Source organism: Orbicella franksi, chromosome 9 (assembly GCF_964199315.1).
Source record: "Orbicella franksi chromosome 9, jaOrbFran1.1, whole genome shotgun sequence".
Classification (NCBI taxonomy): Eukaryota; Metazoa; Cnidaria; class Anthozoa; order Scleractinia; family Merulinidae; genus Orbicella; species Orbicella franksi.
In genome coordinates, this window is record NC_138153.1 from 8,706,690 (window position 1) to 8,729,800 (window position 23,111).

The 23,111-nt window shown below is 40.4% G+C and overlaps 2 protein-coding genes across 3 annotated transcripts in view; one reads left to right on the plus strand and one right to left on the minus strand.

Moving 5' to 3' along the window:
- The first annotated feature begins 470 nt into the window (after positions 1–470).
- On the plus strand, positions 471–4,254 carry LOC145498379 (octopamine receptor beta-2R-like). The gene has a single exon (XM_081478305.1). It carries the CDS (start codon positions 1,029–1,031, stop codon positions 2,133–2,135), a length of 1,107 nt encoding a protein of 368 aa, XP_081334431.1. The 5' UTR covers positions 471–1,028; the 3' UTR covers positions 2,136–4,254.
- Positions 4,255–5,589: 1,335 nt separating this feature from the next.
- Positions 5,590–23,111, minus strand: part of LOC145498345 (gem-associated protein 5-like) — a 24,038-nt gene continuing 6,516 nt past the window's right edge. The window contains exons 6-27 of one of the 2 annotated variants that reach the window (XM_081478265.1): positions 22,863–23,004; positions 22,410–22,622; positions 21,417–21,502; positions 20,979–21,052; positions 19,180–19,307; positions 18,468–18,541; positions 17,306–17,433; positions 16,732–16,812; positions 16,424–16,572; positions 15,500–15,674; positions 14,672–15,136; positions 14,048–14,182; positions 13,198–13,326; positions 12,712–12,849; positions 11,723–11,870; positions 11,064–11,183; positions 10,877–10,961; positions 9,551–9,676; positions 8,844–8,991; positions 8,246–8,445; positions 6,571–7,818; positions 5,590–5,971 (exon numbers count right to left, since the gene is read on the minus strand). In XM_081478265.1, coding sequence (XP_081334391.1) covers positions 5,765–5,971; positions 6,571–7,818; positions 8,246–8,445; positions 8,844–8,991; positions 9,551–9,676; positions 10,877–10,961; positions 11,064–11,183; positions 11,723–11,870; positions 12,712–12,849; positions 13,198–13,326; positions 14,048–14,182; positions 14,672–15,136; positions 15,500–15,674; positions 16,424–16,572; positions 16,732–16,812; positions 17,306–17,433; positions 18,468–18,541; positions 19,180–19,307; positions 20,979–21,052; positions 21,417–21,502; positions 22,410–22,622; positions 22,863–23,004 — 4,399 coding nt within the window. In that variant the 3' untranslated portion in view covers positions 5,590–5,764. The remainder of the gene's footprint in view (positions 5,972–6,570; positions 7,819–8,245; positions 8,446–8,843; positions 8,992–9,550; positions 9,677–10,876; positions 10,962–11,063; positions 11,184–11,722; positions 11,871–12,711; positions 12,850–13,197; positions 13,327–14,047; positions 14,183–14,671; positions 15,137–15,499; positions 15,675–16,423; positions 16,573–16,731; positions 16,813–17,305; positions 17,434–18,467; positions 18,542–19,179; positions 19,308–20,978; positions 21,053–21,416; positions 21,503–22,409; positions 22,623–22,862; positions 23,005–23,111) is intronic. The other variant, XM_081478266.1, reaches the window with a different exon arrangement.

Here is a 23,111-nt window from a genome sequence, read left to right on the forward strand (position 1 = left end):
TGGGCTCCAAATACGTGTCAAAAAAACAGTAATGAAGATTGCGACGTAAAAACAATGTTGAGAATTGTAGCCGTCAGCATAAGAAAAATACGTCAATCGAAAATTAAACTTATTTTTTTTTTTGTTTTCTATTACTCGAAAGTAACGATTCAACTGATAACAATTTTTTAAGTGCAATGTCATTTGTTAACACCAATAGTATTTAGCTCTGCCACAATTGATTACCATGTACTCTTGGGGAAAAAGCCTCAAACAATTTTACGGGCGCGCCGCATCTTTATCAAAGTCAATCTAAACCGGTCCGGCAAAGAAACAAAGTGAAAATTGGTTTTGCAATGCGTCGGTTATCCAAAACAACATGTCAAACCTTAACAGGTTTGTTCCACTGTAAATCATATCGAGTTTAATGTTTGAAAACATTCAGGTGAATTTACTTTTATTTTATTTTTTCAGGATCGCAAAAATCGGGACAGTTGGTCAGGTCGTTTCGATGCGTCAAATGTAAATAGAAGTTGCAGCTCACGTAACCGAGTGGGAAATCACGTCAGTCGAGAGAATGTGAGATGTTTTACCGGTAATGGCACACATGTAAACATGGTTTCCGCCCTCGAAAACGTTTTGTCGCAGCCTTTAGGCGTGGGACTTCAAATGCTACTCTAGATACAACAGGAAACAAATTATACACCAAAAGGAAACGATTGAATATTTGTGGCCACAGAGTAACCATAGAGACGACCTATCACGACATATTCTGGTGATTTCTTCATACCAATAAGACTCTGGCATCAAATCAAAACAAGGAGTATTCGCGCTTGTGAGCGAGGAGGCTGGAAGTCTCAGCAAGGACAAAATACGATTTCGTAAACAAAAACCAACGGTGTTCACCTGTGAAAATTACTCGCGGCGTTTATCTATTAACTTGTTCGAGGTTGTCAAACCTCATTTCTTATGCGGGGAAGAAATCAAATCGCCTTCACACTGGGCTGACTCACTTGATCACTACGAGAAAGTGGAAGATTTGCTAGCTGATGCGGGACAATCGATCGGACAACACGACCGACTGTACAGAAGCGGCAATGCACGCAGAAGACACACGCTCATCGGTTGCCATCGCCATCCAGGCGGCGTTCCTGCTCATCATTATGCTTTCTTCTCTCATAGGAAACACGCTGATTATTCTCGCCATCTATCGAAATCACAGCCTTCGAAGCATCACTAGCGTTTTCATAGCCAACCTGGCTATGGCAGATTTTCTCCTGGCACTTCTGGGAATGCCGTTCACCATGGCATCGTCCATCACGTACGACTGGGTCTTTGGGAAAGTATGGTGCACCATCAACGGTATGCTTAATTCCATCTTTTGTATCGCTTCTATGCTGTCTTTGGCAGCTGTCTCGATAGACAGATATGTTGCAATCATCAAGCCACTACAGTATCCCCTTATTATGACTTCTCGAGTAGCCCTGGCCATGATATCTTACGTGTGGCTGCACGCAATCACCCTTGCCTTTCTGCCCGTCTTCGGCTGGTCCAGTTACATCTATATTACAAACGAGTCGATCTGCACCGCAGACTGGGGTTCAGACATCCCTTACACGTTATTCATCTTCGCTTCAAGCTTTATCGCCCCCCTCATAGTGATGGCTTTTTGCTATTTTCACATTCTACGTGCTGCAAGGAAGCAATCACAAAAAATCACGCCTCGCGTTGGAGAACTCAGAGAGGAGACCTTGCAAACGATTGTTGCAGTACCGGTGGCTTTTGGCACCGCAAGTTCAAATGGGGCAGCCAATTCACCGTCGGCGACGGAAAAAGCCAAAGAAAGGGAAGCGAAAGAAAAGTTTAAGAGAGACACAAGAGCTGCAAAAACGCTTCTTATCGTGATGGGGACATTCATGTTCTGTTGGGCACCACACTTCATTGGAATGACTTGTTTACTTTTTCCAAGCTGCAAGTGGCCAGATGAATTCTTTGCGACTACAACATGGCTGGCCATGTTGAACAGCGGCTGTAACCCGATCATTTATGGGGTCATGAACAAAAAATTCCGAGAAAGTTTCAAAGACATAGTATTGTGCAGGAGAGCAAGAGCAAACAGATTTTACAGTCATCGGGAGCCAAGTAGCAGTTCCTGACGTCTTTGCGGGATTACATTCTAAATATGAACGTTCTCAGACTCAGTTATGGAACTCCAGCCAAGGGCCGCTTACTCGTGAGCATAACATAAAGTACAACGTAATTTAACCAGAAACCATTTCCAATGAAAAAACCTTCGAAAAAGACCAGTTAGATGCCAAGCTTTTAGTCAAAAGAAACAATTCCCGTCTAGCTTGTGACTAACGTTGCAAGCTGAAAGATTGTGGTGATTAAGGGTTATCAACGGATATAAGTGGACTAGACAAAACGTTTCGCTGATGCAGGTCCTCAAACGACAAAGTTTTCATTTCAGTAATGAATCCGTCAGTCTACAAGTGAAATTCCTCGACGACAAAATGTCATCAGCTTATCCCCGTAGATTAGGTGGACGGTTGTTCTTTCTATTAGGGGTTAAATACAAAGACGCATATCACTGGGTCTCAGCTTTTTGCTGGACTCGATACTAAGGGATCAAAGTCTCTCGTCGATACATATTATCCATAAACTAAATGAACGTACAATTCGGTTTTGCAACAATACACAAAAGTAGGAAACAAATTGGCTCGATATCGTTTGATGCTACTATCTTCCTATCTATTCATGTAATCACATCATTAAAAGCTCCGTACGTTCTTCCGGCCTTCTTAACAAACCTCTAAAATGGAACCCTAACAACAACTTATTATGGGTCTATTATCGCGGCTTTTCCTTGACAATTTCCGGGACATTCACGGCCTACTTAAAACTGGCGACACTTTCCTTTTCGCTTTGGAGATGGGCAATTAATTTGTCTTATAGATAAGAAGCGACATTTTCTGCGGGGCGTGATAGAAAAGGTAAACATGCGTAAGGAAACAAAAAAAGAACGTTCATTTGAATTGCTAAATTTCGAAGTTGTCGTTTATGGACCCATTAGTGAGAAGAAAAATAAACGTTTAGAAATAAATTAGTGAGAAACACTGCAAAGCGTACGAGATAAAACGCGTTGTGTGATCCTTAGACAGCTTTATAAACTCTCTCGACTAACAAGGAAAATGACTGCCGTGCGAATTTTCTTACCTCACAACCATATCTAAATAATGCCATCAACTGAATTTAGCCTTTTGGACTGCTAAGTAACGCAACGACGTTTCTTGTGTTGCAGTTGGGACTTCGACCTTTAAGTCGTCGATAGAAGACATAGAATACCTCGTGTGTCTATCAATTTGATTCGTAGCCCTCTCGTTGCTAAATATTCACTGATAGCCAACGATCGAGCTCATATTCAAAATCTAAAAACGTAAAATCTTGTCCAATCTCCGATTTGAAAAGGTTCAAATAAATAGCTCATTTGTAACTCTCGCCATTAATGCGTAATAGATGATATCAACAATGCATCCTCGTCCAGTCAACTTGTCGTCTCGTTGTCTGAACGCTGATTAAAAAACCCTCCGGCTTGTTATGTTATTCTTAAAAATTACGTTACTAACGAAGAGATTTTCGTAGTTGTATATCAACTTCTGCAGAAAGCCTGAAAAAAAAAAAAAAAAAAATCAGTTTTCAGCAGGATTTCAACCCAAGACAGCGGCGATTCCGCTGCAAACTCGGCTGTTTACATTTTGTGTGATTATCATCGCCTATTCTGGCGTATATAATATAAATAGACCTCGCACTTCCCAGTAGCTACCAGTTCTTCAGAGGCTTTACAGTGGTGTATTGTTTGCACCGTACCGGAATCGCAAAGGTTACGGGTATGAATCCCTTCCGAGCTTTAATTTTCTTCAGGCTTTGCTTTCGACCGCTAAAGTTCAATATAATTCCGCAGCACACTTGTCTCGTTTATTTCGTATATTTGTAATCACGCATTTCACTTGAATAATACTGTTCCGAAGCCACAACACAGAGACTACAAAGGTCTACAAAGAGTCGCAGTTGTCTGGAATATAGACAGAATGTGAAAGGGATCTTGTTCCCACGAAAATAACGCAAATTTAGGATGCATTGTTTGTTAGAACCGACGTCACCCAAATTACAAACAAAAACGCCAAATAATCAAAATAAATATCCTAAATGTTGAATAAAATAGAATAAATTAGATATTCATCGTATCACGACGTTATTTTCTCCTTGCAACGCCCAATTGGCGCTATGTTTATCAAGTGGATAATAACAAGACATATTTTGATCACCAACTCAGCTCAGTATCTAGATGAATCATTTTAATGTGATAATCGTTCCCATGCACGATATCGCATTTATCTTCATCTTTTTTTTACATCCCCCGCTGTAAAGCAAGCAACTTTATTTAAATTCATTGAAATAACTATACCCATTATGTCATACAGTTGAAAATTTGATTTGGTTCTCATGAAGTAGCACTTTTGTCGTTGGCATTTGCCAAAGTTTCATCTTGCCAACATTTAACCACTAATCGGATTTACTCGAATATCAAGCCTCATGTAATTTCAAACGGACAACCCCCCTTAACAATACTATCAACCCAGCGTTATCTATTTGCTCTTTCAGTATCATATTATTTACCTCACTAGAAACAAAATCCGATTAGCCAAAACTACGTAAAACCAACACCCCAAGCAAATATTGTCGTTCAGTACAATACAACACATATTTATGCTTCATTTAGAGCTCATTATTTATTTATCGGAGTAAATGTTGAGAAATAAATCAGCAACCTCTCTTTTATGTGGGTACATGTTCTTTCTTCTTTGTCTTTCAATGATTTCTTATTCTGCTATCAGCGCCTGAACTCCAAGAAACACGGAGTTTCAGTATCATACAAAACTACACTCTACAGGTAAAAAATCGAACAAATAAACAAATAAACAAGCAAAAACAAAAACAAAAAATAACAGAAACTCTGACTCGCTCATGGGAGAGGCAATCATATACATTCTGGCAAAGATAAAAGTTTCCCATTCTCGCCTTTTGCCAAAAACAGGCAGGATTCCACATTCCCCAAATTTAATCAGTGAAAACGTTCTGCTCAGCTAGTATCTCGATTAAGTTCATAATTAAATTAATTTGCATGATTCGTATTTTAGGGCAATTATATAACATCGAGTTCTGTTTTTTTGATATTTATCGCACAAACATTTTGCTCGCGCTGAGTTGCGTTTGCAGCTCTGACGAAATAACATGTTCCACCATTGAAATGTATTGGCCTCTCTTTGCTTGTATCACGAATTAAGGCGTAATAAAGGTTTGCTGGGATGCGCTTGATTTGGGTTTATAAATATACTTATTTGCGCGTGTGGAAACCAGATTTTTCCCCTAAATTTCCAAAATGTTTCCTCAGTACAAAGCTGAGTTTTATTTGTGGCGAACGGTTTATGCATAATGTTTATATAGGAATACGCGTAATGAGAAATAGATTATGGCAATTATATAATTTTTTTATTTTATTTTGCAAAAAAAAAAAGGATTGCGGTTTCTGTAAAGTACCCATTTACAGACAAAACTGTACCTTTGGACAGTCAAAAAGCGAAAAAAATTCACAATATATGTAACTGTGACATCAACCTCTTCAGAAACCACAAAAGCGGCAAAAATCTTGAATTCAACGCTTTATTGCTTCTTATCAGCACTTCAAAAAAACAGAGCAGGGATGTCAAAGATGTGTAAATTGCCCTTACACTTCCTTCCTTGAGTCATATATCCGATTCAGCGTCTTTACACCTTTAAGATCGGTGGAGGTTTGAGCATAACGCTGCGCCCAGAGCAAAACATTCATCCCCAGTGTACGAAGGTCAGGGGCACGTACAGGAAGACCATCTGGGCGTGCGCAAAGGTTTACCATTGTCAAAGCAGACTCCAACGGCGACGGAAAGGGAAGATTCTAAAAAAATGGGGAATTAACCGGTCAGATTCGCTGCGAGTAATCGTGATTGTAACGTTATCAATGAAAATCAAATGAAACGGAAATTCGTGGAGGGTTGGGTATACCTCGCACAGCGTTCCTATTTCCGGAAATTACGGAAAACGCTGTATATTCGTCACTGGAAATTTCCGGAAATCCAAACCAGAGTCTTTCATCGAATGGCAAGCGCCCATCATCTTAGAGGAACGCCCAAGAAGGCGGTAAACAACAGTCTTTCAGTTTATAATGATCCGATTGTCTAACCGCCAGCGGACGAAATTTGGCGACAGGACACTCCGGGTTCGGCGGTCGGATTACCAATAATGTACTCACTTTGTTATCCAATTCTCGGGAAATGACATTAGGACATGAAGCCGACCAACGATAGCGAGGGGGAAAACGATCTACATCATTAATATTGACTCGAAAGTCTTGCGCTTTGATGTTTAGCCTTGGAGGCCTTGTTGTTACGGCATGAAAAATTTCACACACAGCCGGTACATTTTCTACAGTTACTGAACACCATTTAGTTCCTCAAATTATTTCACACAAGAGCTTAGTGACATTAAACTACAAACCTTAAACTCAAGCTGCTCAATTTCCCCTAGGACTCGTTCTTCTTCCTCCGTTAGTGATTCCAAGCTGGTTTCAATTACCACGTATCTCAAATCGATTGGAAGTTTTCCGTCCACCGTCGTCAAATCCTTAGTGTCTGTCTCAGTCGCTGGGACTGTCCTTAGTTCAGCAGAAAGCCCTCCAAGGGTTGCACGGTCATTACTGCCCTCGCCCTGTTTCTCTCCCTCATTGCCCAAAAGTGTGTCTTTGGCATCCATTCCAGCCACTTCCACCTGCGATCCAGAATGCCCAGTAGGAGCAGCACCTTCATCTTCTCTTGACTCAGTTTGAGTACTTTCTACAGGCTCACTTGAACTTTTCTTGCTAGCTGCCTCGCCTGTTGGATCCCCTTCACTGGAACTTGGAGAAAAGCCCAGCGGCTGAGCCTCGTGAGCAGGTTGAGCTTTCGCTTTCTTTTTCTTTTGGTTCAATTTGCTGCCAGCTGAGTTCATCTGGAAGAATTGCTTTGACCTCTTCAGCAACATTGCCTTTCTGATCTCAGTGAGAAGATCCCTCAGATTACTTACTTTCGCCTGATGATCTGAAAGCAAAACCTCTTTGACCTTCTGCAATGTCGATTTCAAGTCTTGTTTCTCAACAAGATTACGCTTTCTGGACGAGAATGGTTCTTTTGTGTCAACTTTGCTTCTAATGTCTTCATCGACAGCAACCAGATCTACTCCTACTTCGGGAATTTCTTTTCCAACTTTCTCATCACCACTATAGTCGGAAATTGCCACAGCATTTCCGAACTTGTTTAGCTCAGTTTTCGGCGACAACTCGTCCTCCAGATTGGCCGAACTCTCGCAGATAGAACTGCTTGTCTCGCTTTCCATTTTAACCTCAACAGATACGTCTTGATGAGGTTTAAAAATTCTCAATATATTAGGGCATCTATACCATATTTCAATCATTAGAGCCTTGCAATAAAACGCGTGGAAATGCAGAAAGAACTGCGTGAAACTTTCTTCTTTCTTGGACTCATCAGAGTCGTCCACACTGCGTAGTTCATGGCTTAAACCGAGAAGATTTTCCAAAGATTGAGTTCCGTGTGGCAGTAACATACAGCAGAGCTCCCGCTGCAAGACAAACAGGCAGTGTTTGCTACAGTGAGACAGAGCCTGCAGCCAATATTGGCAAGTACTGTAAAGATCGCCTCTAAGCGCCGACAACAGTCCAAGCGTTATCTCCAGAGAAATCCTGGATAAGATCTAAAAGGAAAGTAAAGAATGAAATGGTTTTAGTTCTGTGGATGTTTTGCGCCGCTACCATACCAGGGGTTTCATTAAGGGCCGGGAACTTGGGCAAATTGACCGGTTTTCAGGACGATTTTGCCCACCTGGTTTGACTATCTAGACGAAATTTTTTCTTATAAGGAATAGCTCCGTTCAAAAAGTTTTGCCCGCCTGTGAAAGCCAGTTGCCCTCCTGCTGTAAAAATTAATGAACCCCTTGCCATACTCCCTTGGGTTTATGATTTTTTTTGAATATTCCTCTGTTTGTTCCGATCAACTATAGCAATTACTCAGCACGTGGTTGCTTAGGCCTCCTAGAACGACTGAGGTTAACTTCCATTCCCAAGTGCACACAAGTAAACAAAGGGGGAGGGAGACTACCTTAATACACCGGCTATACTAACCTCAGGCGTAGTTTCAGTTCCAGTTGAGATGGTTTCATAATAGCTTTTGAGTGTTTCATACAGAGTAGCTACCAAGTCAGGCCTAAAGGCGCCAGAATGATACCAAGCCTCTATAGCACACAGAACAAACCACTTGTTGGAATTGTTGTTGGCCATCCAAGGCGAGGCAGCGCTGGTTACATCAAAATAAGAATATTTTCCTAAAACGAAATGAAACGTTAAAGAATACGAATTTCCAGACGCTTAAAAATGTGTCTAGATGAGAGAAACTCATCAATGCTAGATTGAAAATAACTGAAACCTATAGTATTACAGAAAATTAACGATAGCTACCGATGGCGAGCACGACAGTGGATTACAATATACATGCAACATGGCACATGGCACATGGCACATGCAGTATGCAGTATGCAATATACCATGTAAACTGTACACAGCATGGTTACATTTTCAACTTACTTGGTCAATCTTGCACTTTAAAATCCCTCATGAGTTTTATTAAAAACCTTTATTTCGTTCGACTTCATATACATTCGTTAAATCGAGGGAGTAGTTCCCATATTGCTGTATTTTCAGTGCAAACCAAACTCTAACTCACCCCATGGTTGATTCGTATTTGAGCGGCTGTTAAGAAAGGAACTTATCTCGGTTCGTGCGCCGTCTTCACATTTGTGTTGGTCGATTGCTTGCTGTTGGATGAGCGTCACAAGTAAAAGTTCATGGACACAAACATTCAACATGTGAGCCTGAAACAATATTAAAATGTTAGTACGTTGTGAAAAAATTCAATTTACAGAAATCAAGTCAAACTCGATTTGAGTGAAAACATGCTCCAACGCTACGGAATAATCGTTATTCATTTTGTAACCGAGGTTTTACCTGTCCAGGTAGTCATTAGCAAAGATAACCAAGAATCACAAAAATAGCGCGAATTTATCTTACCAGTGCATTCATAACATTATGGCAAACATTTCCTCAAGATATTCGATTACCGCAGATGAGTTGCACAATTTACCTTTGATACAGAAACCTATTGAGATCAATTATCAGACCCAAATGGACTGTCCAATATAAGTAAATGTAGAATAAGAACGTTGTTAGTTTATTTGCCCAACTTACCCAAGTTTTACTACTGAACATTTCATGTTACGAATGCTCTTCATCATTATCATTTTTATTTTGTTTACGTTTTGAGTTTTTTTTGTTTTTTAACCATGTGTCTGTTCTAATTTATTGCAAATGATTCATTACTGAGGGTTCACCCTCCCTTTCCATAACGAAGTGAGTGATTATCTAGGCTCCTACCTCAACTCCAGCAAACTCTTTCAAAATTTCATGACACCCTTGCCAGTTTGCAGTCACCAAATAAGAATGCGTAAGGCGGAGAGCCAGAGAGCTGGCAAGCTCAGGTTCACCACAAATTGATGCAACCTAAATAAAATACAGCAAAGTAAAAAATTATTCTAGAGCATTTCACCTCGGTATAAACCCCAGAGATCCTAATTAAATCAATACAATATCTCTCTGCAAATGGTCATGTTTAGCTGTGTTTTCGCCACCCGTCTTCTTATTTAACTGTGTATTCTAATTACCGAAAATTATCGCTTGTTGAAATGCTCTGCAGTTGTGAATTCGAGTTTTAGTCCCGCAGTAGGGAACTCTTTTCCGCCGGTGGTCTTTGCAACTGGTCAAGAGTTAACACCAGAAGAACTTCTTAGATTAACCAAAATCCAGCTTCTTCTGACGACTGGAGTCGGATTTTGCTGTAACCTAACAGTACTGTTTATTCCAATGAAATAAAATTCTTCTGCTTGAGATTGAAAGAGATCTGAAGGAAAGTATTAGTGATATCAAAGACACAGCAACTGGAATGCTTCTGTAATTCAGCGTCCATCACTTGTCCAACCAAGACTATAGATGCCCGGCGACCTTTTAGAAGTTTACAGTAACGCACGTAGAAAATCTGGCACCGTCAAATAGTAAGTAAGTAAGACTGTGCTATGGTTATCCACGTGAATGATCTAAGAGTACGTTCCTTTGGGATGATCCGGATGAGGATCAATGATCCAAGATCACTCGGATACAAATATATCATTTGTAACTACTGATAGACTAGCCCGCCTAGACTAGCATAGCTATTCGCAGGCCAGTCCAACTGTAAAATGTAGATTTTATTAAGAAATAAAACGATGAAAATGCTGAAAATGATCATGGTTTGAACAATTCTGATAAAACTCTATGCCTATTTAATAATGTTGATTCGTTTATTTGTAAGAAGCTAGGTTATTTTGTATATGAAGCATTGCATACAATCAAGAGAAACTTGTAATCCTATTTAATTTAATGTGATTAGTGGTATTTCATGTTATCTTTAACTTTTTTTCTTTTTATATTTTTATATATTGTTATTCAAGGTAATAGCACCCAAACATATGGGAATACCAATAAATTGTTGCTGTTGTCGTTGTCATGGTGCATCAAAGGGGCCGATGAATTCGTGACTAGAATGGATTCATCAGTTACTTTGATGAACACGATCCGAGTGATTTTGGATCACTGATCCTGACCCGGATCATCCCAAAGAATCATCGCACCCTAATAGTCCAACGTTCAAGGGATCCAGCAAAATACCTGAAGTGCAGTCCTGAGAGAAGGCTGGTCTCCGCGACGACACAACACCCTTACTGCATCAGCCGATGAATGAACTGCCAAGTAACTGTTAAGGAGAAGACAGAAACACAACTGAGCACCGGTTCATTCGGAATCATTCGATTGGTTAGGAATATATCGGAATGAATTGTCGTAATAAAACGCTCACCATTTGGCGGCTTGCTCAAAGGAATTATCTGTCTCTAGCTTTCTGGCCCAGGTGCTGTACAAGTCGAAAAGTACTGGGTCTAATGGTGAAAGTCGCACCTTAGCCAATGCGATCGCTTCCCTGAAGAGTGAAAAAAAGCAAACGATTATTGGTAACATACTCTTGTAAAACCTTTGGCAGTTTATAGTACGTTACAAATGAATTGCCGTACTCTCCTAAAAAGCTAACGCTAGCAAAAAGTCTGAGGTGCAGTGCCGTTAAACTGGACAATGCTTGTTTCAATTTTTTTGTTTCGAGCTGAAAGCACTGACAGCGACACGTTCTTAAAGCTTTGTTCAACGTTTTCAAGTAGCTTCTCCGTGTATAAGAATGGACCTTTTGATTGCAGATTAAAGATTCTACACTCTTTCCTGGAAACACGAAAAACTGTTCTATGTAGAATTGTTTAGGATCTACAAAGAGCAGCTAAGTCTTAGTGCCAAAAATTGTCTAGTTTCAGTGCTCGACCGCGTTGCTTGTCAACCAAGGAAAGATAAATTTCTTGTGCAATTTGCAAAAGATACGAGTTTAGTAACAGTTGTGGCGTACAGCTCCTCAAAAAAAACATACTAACTCTATGTGAAACCTCCGAGCTGACATCAACTGCAACGTTAGCGTACCTATACATAGCTTGCTTCTTGAACACATCAATAGCTTTGTATATGTCATGGCAAGCCAAGTAATACAGTACAGCACGTTGATGCTGACCGTGCGATTCAAGCTGGTCAGCAAACGCCCGCGTGGTAGCCAGCCACACGTCTCGTCCAGCTGAAAGAACAAACGAGTGTTTATACACGATAACTTACTGTGATTGGTCAACCGAAGTATGGAAATTGGGTTAAGGTAAACAGGAGCATAGTAAGCTCCCAATGGACTAATGCACGATTACGTCACGCGGTCAAAATTCACCACCAAGCATCGTTTGCGAAAACGTTTCTCAAACCTCAGGTACTTTCGTGTTGCTTTCACGAGGGTATTCTTTTAATCTTCGCTGCTTCGGGAATTTTTCCACGATAACATTTGCAATTTGCATTTTAAAAGCGAGGCTTGGTGGTGAAATGTGCTAGTCTGATGTCATCATGCATAAGGGCTGTTGCGGTTTTACTGTTGGAACTACTCCAATAAGCTAAGTTTATGATTAGCTCTGGTGAAAGAGAGTTAGTCTTGCAATGTTTAAGGATCCACACTTGAAGAGTTAAACGAATATGGTTTAGTGGTCTTAAGTAGTTCAAACTCTACAAAGTCTTATCACGTGTGCCCAAGGAGAGCTTTTAGCATCAGTTCCGAATCCATGTACACCAGCCTTATTTTACAGTGTCCTATTCACTTAAACCACAAAACTAACTTCGTACTACGCATTTGATGTCGCAGCTAAAATCACTAGAGCGAGTAACAGTTGTTCTGAAGGCATTAAGCCTCAAGTACCGGGGAATTAGTAACAGCTACGTCAATGAAAGTTGAACTTTGTCCTGATAAGCTAATAAACTAGAAAAACGTTTTTTCTTCCGCACTAGCTCTTAGACTTCGGTCATTTACAAGCGGAGTGTTTTTGGTGTAAACGAACAGTTTACGTTAGAATGGAAATGACGGCAGTGTACAAGTATATTACCAAGAGGACTGAGAGAAACAAGCCATTCTGTGAGCTGCTTGCTGTTAGCCGCCATTTCAAGCGCTCCGCCCAGGTTTCCTTTCCAGATCTCTAACTGAAGCTTGTAATCAAGGTTACCACTCTCCTTATGGTGCTGACCTGCGCGAGAACAAGGTAGACGAAAAGGGCATCTAGTCAGAGGAGTCAAAAAAAAATAAAAAAATAAAAAAATCTGGAGTTTGCCGGCTCAGGTTGGCAACACTTTGTAGGAGAAAAGGAGCAAGCACAAATTTTTCAAGTTCGTTATTCATAATCCACCACAACCATGAACCATCTTAACAAATTATTACGTCAGGGTTTGCTTTTGATTTTAACGTAATTTTGCCCGGCGGGTAAAACAAATCCTTAGAAAACTAAGTTCTATCCAACACAATTATACAGAATGATTGAAAACTAGCTATTACAAATTAAAAATAACGTCAAAACAACAACAACAAGACTAAGTACCCTCTGTCGAAAACATTCTGTAAGCGCTACGCCTGTCAGCGAACAGCCCGAGGTTGACGAGTCCTTCAGATTCAGCTGCCCCGTGTGAAGCCGAGTCAGCAGAGATTTTTGCAGTGTCGCGTTTCTGACCTGTGAACAACAAATTGATAATTAAAACCGAAAGACGTGCTATAAAATTGGGCTTGTCGTGCAAGAACAGTGTTCATTTTACAATCTGCAGCTTGCGAACAGGCGCACGAAAAAATAGGATGGAAGCGCAGCGCACCAAGCCAATCTGCCCCTGTTTTCGCGCACCGTTTCTCGCGCTGCAACCCAACAAACTGAACGCCTGGAAGAAGCTACAATGGGCGACAAAAGTGTGGAGACACTTGGCAGTAAAATTCACAGCGCCTACACAACATTGAATTCGGGGGCCGGGGGTATCATAGAATTAACGCTACATGCTTTCCATTTTATTGAAGTGTCTCAACTACTTTTGTCGCTCATTTTAGATTAAAATCAGTTTAGACGGAAATGTTCGATTTGTTTTCGACTGAAGGATACCAAAGACTACCGAGTTATCAAGGTTTTGAACAGTTTAGTCCCTGGAAACGAAAACTAATGCATGGCTACACGAAAAACTTGAACTAATGTAAATTTTCCCTGAAGGTTCAATTCACCCAATCACTAGAGATTCCCCGAGACTGACTTCACAACATTCTGTACGGAAGGTATTTCCTCCAGCGACCAGTTCTTGACCTAAATGAGGATTGAAAACGTCCGGCTGGGTGAACAAAACGGACACGAAACCTTTTGTTAGAGTTAGGAATGTGTAGGATAAGGAAAGATCACATAAGATTTAGCACCCTACCATAAATCATCTTGGCCAGTTCAATGCATTCTTCTCGTGTCACTGTTTTTGATTTGCTGTCCGCGACAGCAGAAAGTGGAAACATGGATTTGACTTTTCTCTTTTTCTTGGAAGATGAGGCTGTCTCCAGAGTCACTGAAAATTGAAAATAATTAACAGATATTCACCTCAGTGTCGGTGAAAGTGGCGGATATTACCTCGCCGCGAAACAAGCTGAATAACTAACGGACCAAAGAGTAACTTCATTTATTTAAGAGTAACTTTATTTGAAACGGGAAGCCATTTTGTTTTTCTTCGGCTGCTCGGAGGTGAATAGTACTTGGCTAAGAGGATTAAAAAAAAATGAACAAAAGGATTAAACCCGCCATGTTTAAGTTAAAGCGCTTAAATTCTTAGGGGGGAATGTTTGGATTTTACTTCAACGGTAATTTATTTGCCTCTGTAAATTGATAAAAAAAAATGTTCTTTTTCAAACAATTCCATTGATTATTTTTGTCCTTTCTTAACGCACTCGCTTTATCCAATACGAAAAGGGTCATTCATTAGTCGTTGTACAGGCAGACCAACAAGTTTTGAGACATTTTGAGAGCTTTCGTACATATGACTGTAAAAGTTTCAATTTACCTCTGGACCGCAATGGAACAACTGGTTCTTGGTTAAAGACGACATCCGAATTTGCCTTCCCACTCGCCCTGCACGTGTCAACAAGATTCGCCTCATTCTCTGACGTCATTTCCGCTTTCGGCTCCATTCCCCTGCCGCACTCATTTCCTTCATCAGGTTCTATCACCGCCACTGCGTGCTCGGTTATCACATCCTTGGGTTTCAAGATCTGTTCCTCTTGATCTGTAACCGTGTCTGATCCTTGTTTAGGTTCTGTACTTTGGTTAAGTGAGGTTGATTCTGCTTCATTGCAGTGCTCACTGGGAGTCTCAGTAGCTGGCTTTACACCTACAGCACTCTGTTCAAGTTTGGACACTGTCTCTTGCCGCCATGATTCCTTCTCGGTGGAATCTGCCTTTCCTTTTCCTTTTTGTTTGCTCTTCTTGTTCTTAGACGACTTTCCAGACGAATGGCTTAGTTTTTTCTCTGGATCAAAATTAATAACAATGGTAAGTAACAATCGAATGCACGCTCATGGCGTGAGCAAAACTAACTCGGCCTCGCCAGAGCATTACCATTAGCAATTTTACAAAACAATTCATTCATGCTTCTAGCTGTGGGTAATTGAGTTATGATGCACTTGGGACATTTGAAGAGCACTCCAGAAACTAAAAGTTTTGATGCACTTCGGAATTTTCGCTTTTTTCGTGCTCTGAAAAACTTCCAGCGTGCATCATTGCTAATAGTCGTACCCTCTCCCGAGAGCGTAGCGTTGCGTGACAGGCAAAAACTGGACTACATAACTAGATGATGTACGCTAAAGCGTGAATCAATGGTTACATGACCCACCTGAAATCGGTGGCTGTCGATGTTGTTGCAGTGAAGGTCTCCAGGGGCGCACGGTTCCATCCTCGCCTCCACTGTACGCCAAGTCAGGATCAAGATAACTCCACACTACACACATCACACGGCTGCTGTGGCCACGGAAATTGAACAGGGCTTCTCCTTTAACCACATCCCAGATCTACGAGTAGCAAGGATTAATCTGTAACGAGTTATGCAACCAAGATACAATAATGGTCATTGATATCTAAGGCAAACTGGTGCACTATGATTCTGATTGGATCTTTGATTGGTCCAAATTTCGCAGTTACGCCCGCTTAAACGGATCGCTCAAAAGTTGTCTGTCCAACAGTTTTGGTTCAAGTCCTTGCTAACTGACTTTAAATTACATGAATGTTCCTAACATTGTCCCACGCATTTTCCGCAAATGGATGTTCCATTCATTTATTTATAAAGATGGAAAAAATCCAGAAGTTCAATGCGCATTGGCGAAATATCGATCCGGTCCGTTTCGGCTCAGTCAATAAACACATTCCACCAATGTTTCACAAACTGAATGTACATTACATTAGTTAGATCAGTGGCATCAGTTTAACAAATAGATTCCCATGTTGCCGTGCGTCTGTTCAGCAATTAATTTCAGATGACGCCAAAATGTGGTACGAACAGAAAAAGGGACACATGAGGCGATAGCCGAGTGTGTCACTTATGTTCATACCACATTTTGACGTCTTCTGTGATCTATAACTGAACAGACGGTCGGCAAAATGGTATCCACTTGTTTTATATAATACAGAAACGAAAAAGAATGCTAATGACGTCATCAGTGCGTCTGTCCTCTGATAGATCATAAGTAAGAACCAATCAAAGTAGGGGGATAATTTGACTAATTAGTTCCTGTGAGCTTATGCAGTAACACGCTTGCATTACCTGGGCAGTTCCATCATAAGAGGAAGAGAGAAGAAGTTCAAACTGATGAGGACTCCAGCTCAAATCTGTGACTCTGCCTGAGTGACCTGCCAGCTGACGAAAACTCTCCGTAATGGGAGCTGAGCGTGATGACGAGCTGGACGAATCACCTGTCGGGGGGTAAAACAAGGCCTGGCATTAGTACAAAATATAACAATAAACCATAAAGGAACACGAATTTAATACAAACGATGACCTTGAAAAAATTAGGCTAAGCTTTTCAAGATGTGCAAACCGTGAGTAGCTCCTTTAAGAAAAGGCGTACGTACCTAACATACTGGCAAGATCATGGACGTGAATTGTAGACTCATTAGATCCCGAAGCCAACCAGTACTTACAGCTACAACTATCTACAAAGTGAGACACACTAGTTAGTAGCCTGCATGACTGGGGACTTCGTTAGAGGCACTTTCTCGGAAAAGAGAGCTGAAAAAGAGCTCATTTTCGTCCTGGCAATTCCGTTTCGCATTTCGAGTTCGAATCTTACACTTTGCCCTCGTGTCTCGTAATTCGTGTTTGTCTCGCCACCGCGACAAGTGTAAGTCATGACTGCGACGTGGAAAGCAGTGCAAATTGCGGGCCGCGAATGTGAAGTGAGACACAAGCGCCATATGTGAAGCGCGATATGTGAAGAGCGATGTGTGAAAAGCGATAAGTGAAGCGCGACGTGTGAAGTGCGATGTGCAAAGAACGATGTCGTGTCTTTGAATGTCACGTGAAAATCACGAACTTGAGATTCCATAAAGACGAATGCGAATTGCGAGACGTGAATGCGAAGTGTACAAGACGAATGGCGCAAAAAGGAAGACGCGGGACAGCATACAGTTGAAGTTGGCAGTGTACCTGTACTATTAGCTTCTGTAGTGACTTCTCCGTAGCCATGATGCCACACAAGGGTGGTAATGCTTTTCTTGTGTGTGATGATAATCCCGATTTGCAGCAAGTCTGGCGGTACATACACTTCGATTGACCTGGAAAACGAAAGACAACACGGTCCATGAAACTTATTGCAACAATTGCAATAGCCAATGACACACTCGTGAAAGAATACAGAGGTTGGTCATACAGGCTCATACCTGTAGCAGTGTAACATACTAATCATTAGATCGGTCTGTATCTCCCCAAATATCGACCCTAGAGAAACAGAGTATCTTGAACAAATGTAAGCCCCAAACGGAAGTTCTCGCAACTTTGCCATATAATTTGCGTTTCAATCTTGGGAGAGCATGTGAAATACTTACCGCGTAAAAAAACAGAGTTTAGTTTACACTTGAATAAATGGCATCATTAATCGAACTGTAAGCGAACTGCCGTGGAGGATGTCAAGGGATAGCGTTGAACGGTCTCAAATACCAGACACTACTAGGCGGGAATCACAATGTACTGTCCAGGCAAAGGTCATCGAATCCATTTTAATCCAGATTCGATCCCGTCAAGCAACGACGGACAACAACAACAACAACAACAACATCCTCTTTATTACCCTTTTTTCATTAATTAATACAGAATATATAAAATATTGCTAAGAATTAGGGTTCTGGCAACCCGAAATAACCACTAGGTTAAAAATGCCGGGTTGCCAGTTTACAAATTGGTTAGTCAAGTTTTGGCCGGACACAAACACGTACACACGGTCACACATACAAATATAATAAATATATATATAACATATCAATCGTATCAACAAATGGGAGAACTGAGACCATGATGTAGTGTTTTTTATTATTATTATTATTTTTAAATCTTATTGTAGATTTCTAATACTTGTATAGTTTTAGGTTATTTATTGTTGCAATGCGCTTTTGATCACCTGGTACGTTAAAAAGCGCGCTATAAATCAATAAATTATTATTATTATTGTTATTATTATTACCACGAAACGCTCAACTTACGTCCGCTGTAACAGTAAGTATTTCTGGAACAAAATCAAGCTTTAACGAAATTCAGATCCATGACCAGTGATCTGGGTGCGTAAATCCTTTACCACTGACCAATAGATACTTACCCATCTTCATTGCCAAGGGCTAGCACAGAACCATCTGGGTTCCAAGACACATCTGTTCGACCAAACGGCTTGTGCTGTTCATGTAAATAGAAAAAAAAAAAGGAATTAAAAACAGGTCTTGGAATTGCACTACTCATGCCTATTCAAATAAAAGCATGAGAAATAAGAGTCACAGGCCCTCATTTCCTGAAGTATTGTACCCTGGATGATCCCCAAGATTGTGTTAAGCCTGGGATCAGACCGGCTCTTAGCCAAATTACCCCACCACCCCATCACACTATCTCAGTCACAAACGCAAGTGCACACCACTTCTGGGTGGAAAGAGGCACTGTGAAAGTATGGCCACCAACAACCAACAACCAGAACTGAAACTATTACATGCACACTCATTAAAGCAGTTTTCAATATTGACAATCGCAAAACAAAAACCAAACCAGCTACTTACCAATTAGACTACTCAAGCAATCTCAAACCGTAGTAAAACCAAAACCAAAACCAAAGTAGTTGCCTGATTACTTTCGACACTCGGTTGAAAACCGCTCTGACCATGATTAGATCATCATACCATTCCTAAGTTCAAATTCTCCTTACTCAATGCCCTATATTGCTGGTGGTTTCAGTTATTCCTGCGACCTTTCTTTTTGGCATTTCATTGACATTCAAAGTTGATAAATCATCTGAGAGGAAAATTTAGGACAGTGTATATACAAACCTTGAGGTCATTTGTCTTCAAGATCAGGGCATTTACATCCACAGCATCATCCATGAAATGTCCAGCCCTGTGTTGAAGGACACTCCCGTCTCCTGCACAGCTGTACACATTAAGTGTGCTACTGTCCGCTGGATAAAAACGAAAACAATGCCTGAATTTACACTACAGACACAAACGTGGGAAATGTTAATTAGTGCATCTGAATAGAGGTAAAGTCTGCGTCAGGGCAAATGGCCCAAACAGCTGGAGTTTATTCTGGTTTTGGAGTATTTCTACTCCCCCTGGATGGGATGCTAGTCCACTGCAGGGTTGTATCCCAGTTTTAAATTCGTCGGTACCCACTTAGATGCCTGGATGGAGAGAAGCACTGTGAGAGTAAACTGTCTTACCGAATAACCCGAGAGAATCTGAATATGTTGAATGCCTTACTTGTCTGCAAGCACTCACACAAAAGCACAAACAGGTTACATTGTATTTATATTATGTTCATCACTCATGAACACTGTGATGCAAATGTACATATAGTTAGGCAGAACAAATAATCAGTCTTGAACATGTTTTTGTACAGATAAACAAAATTATGCTTCCTCATCATAGGCCTGCAATGCGTGCAGAGAGCATAGCATTATAATCTAGCTCTCTGCACGCATTGCAGGCCTACGATGAGGGAGCATTATATTACGCTCCCTCATCGTAGGCCTGCAATGCGTGCAGAGAGCATAGCATTATAATCTAGCTCTCTGCACGCATTGCAGGCCTATGATGAGGGAGCATTGCAGAAGCTAGTCATAAAAGGGGATAAGTGACGATTTTGGTTGCTTTTCTTTTTTTTTTTGCTCCAAATTAGCTGAATTTTTGCATGTGGTCTTCAATGTAATAGAAAAACGTGTCCCTGTATTTTTGCCGCTGGTTTTTGCTTCGCTTTATAAAGACGCCGCTAGGAAAACCGAGTGGTTTTTTGCGTACGCAATATCCCGAAAACGAAGCAAAGTTTGGCGGAAAAACTACGGGACATTGCTAAACATACCTAAGCAAAACTGCATGCGAAATTTGGAGCATTTTCGACAAAGTTCACTTTTGATTAAAATACCTAACGCCCTTTTCCCGCCGAGGCTGCAAATAAACGAAGCTGGGCCTTTGTTATGATAAACAGAGCCGATCCTTTATTATAATAGCCAAGCCAAGCCTTTGTTATAAGTCTCGCCTCGGTTTATCATAACAAAGGCTCGGCCTGCCGCGACCGCAAGGACTTTGATTTCACTTGGAAAGCAGCAAAATGTCAATTTCACGCAACGTATAAGCTCAAAAATGTTAATTTTAGGTCAAAAAAGGTTTAAATGTTGATTTCACGTTAACGCTCGATCGATTCACGTGTGGTGTTCACGTCACAATAGCCGATGTAAACAATCTGTTCCCAGATTTCCGCTCTATATGCTGTGGGATTTGGTTTTGACTTCATACACTATAAACAGTCTGCCTGTTTGCTGTTCAACAAATAAACTCCTAAAGACATGGCTAGGAAAAGCCAAGTTTTTTGCCTATGTTTTAACTCGAAAACAAAGCAAAAACCAGCGACAAAAATACAGGGACACGTTTTTCTATTACATTGAAGACCACATGCAAAAATTCAGCTAATTTGGAGCAAAAAAAAAAGAAAAGCAACCAAAATCGTCACTTATCCCCTTTTATGACTAGCTTCTTCAAATAGGCAGAGCTTTCCTAAATTCCACAAGGGACATAATGTCCCTTTAGTTAGTAAAATGACATAATAGATACATGTAAGAGTGCTCTCATAGTACCTGCTTTGGGACAAGGAGGACCCCAAGATAGAGAATACACTGTCTTCTTGTGATATGTTGAAGAACTCTCAGCCCTGGAGGAAATCCAAACAAAAAACAAAAAAAACAGAAAAAGAAACAAACCTCAATGATCGTGACACAGGCAGGGTAAATTGAGTGTAATTTAAATTTATAACTGTATCAATCAAAATGAACTAAAAAAAAATAATAAATTTAAAAAAAAAAACATATTTCTAAGAGAGATATATGTTTTGCTCCAAAACAAAATTTTTAATATAACAATGCATATCAACTTCTCTCAGATTTTGCATAAAACACAAGCCATCTATGACATATGCTATTTAGAAGAAATAAATTATTTTGGATGTTCCATAAAGTGCTGAAGGTTCACCTTACACTATTATTAATGCAATAAAGCTACTTGACTGTACTGTATACCTTTTAGAGATGATATTATAAACTCCAACTTGCCCATCATCTGCTCCAAAAGCAACAAGTCCTTCCTTGCTTGGATGCCATTTTACCTATAAGTATATTAAACACAAAGAACAAATTAAACATAATATATAGATTTAGGCCAGCCTAAAAGCGTAGCTCCTGGGCCAGGATGTTCAGAGCCCGAGTAAGCTAGCCCAGGAAAAGGTAGAATTTTGATATGAGTTTTCAACTTTGTGGTGAGGTTTTCTGTACATTGTTTGGCCTTCTGTTTTGAGTTTTAATAATCACCATATACACAAAACAAAGCAGCAAAAAACATTTGTATAAAAGAAAAAGTTATAATTCGGTTAACTTTTAATCCTGAGTTAACGTTAACCGTCTTCTGATCAATCCTGCCCTGTTTTCAACCAGTTAACCTGACATGAGCCCCCAATCCAATCGAAAACCAGCACTTGGTCAGCGGTCAACTTCAAAAAAATGCGTGACCTCCATGAGCTGTAAACTTAAGCCCTCGATATAGCCACATGATACTGGTCAGCCGATACCTTGTTTTGACAGATTTCAATTGATCATGGATGTCCAATATCAAAGAAGTTCATGGTAAAGCAACAGTGCATATCTCTGTCAACCTATTATTTGGAGTATGGCCGCCATGTTGCGAGACTCTGTCACCGTCGCCGTCACTGTCGCTGTCGCCGTCGTGCGTACGCACCCACGAGCAATACTGCTAGCCGACAACCACGAGAAAATCAACTCATGGGTTTCCTTTTCTTTCCTATAGGAGTATGGGGCTTTGCTTGGCAGCCCTTTGGGCCGCTGGAGCTCCGCTAATAATCGTAATATTTTAAAAAATGAAAAAAAAAAAAATTTCTCAAAAGAAGTTCCATGGGTGCAGTGCATGAATTTGTTTCTGTCCTGCAGCACTGTTTATAATAAAAGTACCTGTAGGATTTCAAATGCACCACAGGGACCCCAACTAAATTGCATTCTTACCACCATTACTTTTGACTTGATTCCTTGCCACAAGACCAAAGCTTCATAAGGTCCCACAGATGAAGCTGTTTGCCAAACCCGAAGCATGTTATCCCCAACCCCTATTCCTAATGTACCAGGATCCAAGGGGGAGATAGCTAGGGAGTAGGCAAAACCACCCAAGGTGGGTAAGGTATGGAGACTTCGCAAATGTTGAGGATCCCAGATTATAATCTGCAAGGCAAAAAATATGTTTGTAAATTCTCTCAACAAAGTGATGTCCATGCAATTCTTAGTTCATAGTTCTAATTAAACTGTTTTGTGTAATGTACCAACTAAGATAATATTGCCTTGTAACAATCTATTCTTATTTCATGAATAATTTGTATGAGAAATTTGACACCATTTTCAAATCTACATGGAAAGCCTAGTTTGAAATTTTATCGTGTATGTCTAATCATAATATCACGTTACCTGTCTGTCCAAAGAAACTGTCATGATTCTAGTGCCAGCGATATCGCAGCTAATATTGAACACAATTCTGGAGTGACCCATGCCAAAGGTTTGGTGTTGGTCTTTTCCTTCTTTGCTTAAATCCCACAACAAAAGTTCACCACTATGTGAAGAAATCAAGAACTACATGATTGTATATTAAGATTGTCATGTTCTGTCAGTTCAATTTTGTTTAACTGAATTAGTTATTAAATTCAAAACCTGCATGAA

What these genes read in the sequence shown, in the direction of transcription:
- LOC145498379 (XM_081478305.1), top strand. Translation starts at nt 1,029, where the DNA reads ATGCGGGACAATCGATCGGACAACACGACCGACTGTACAGAAGCGGCA.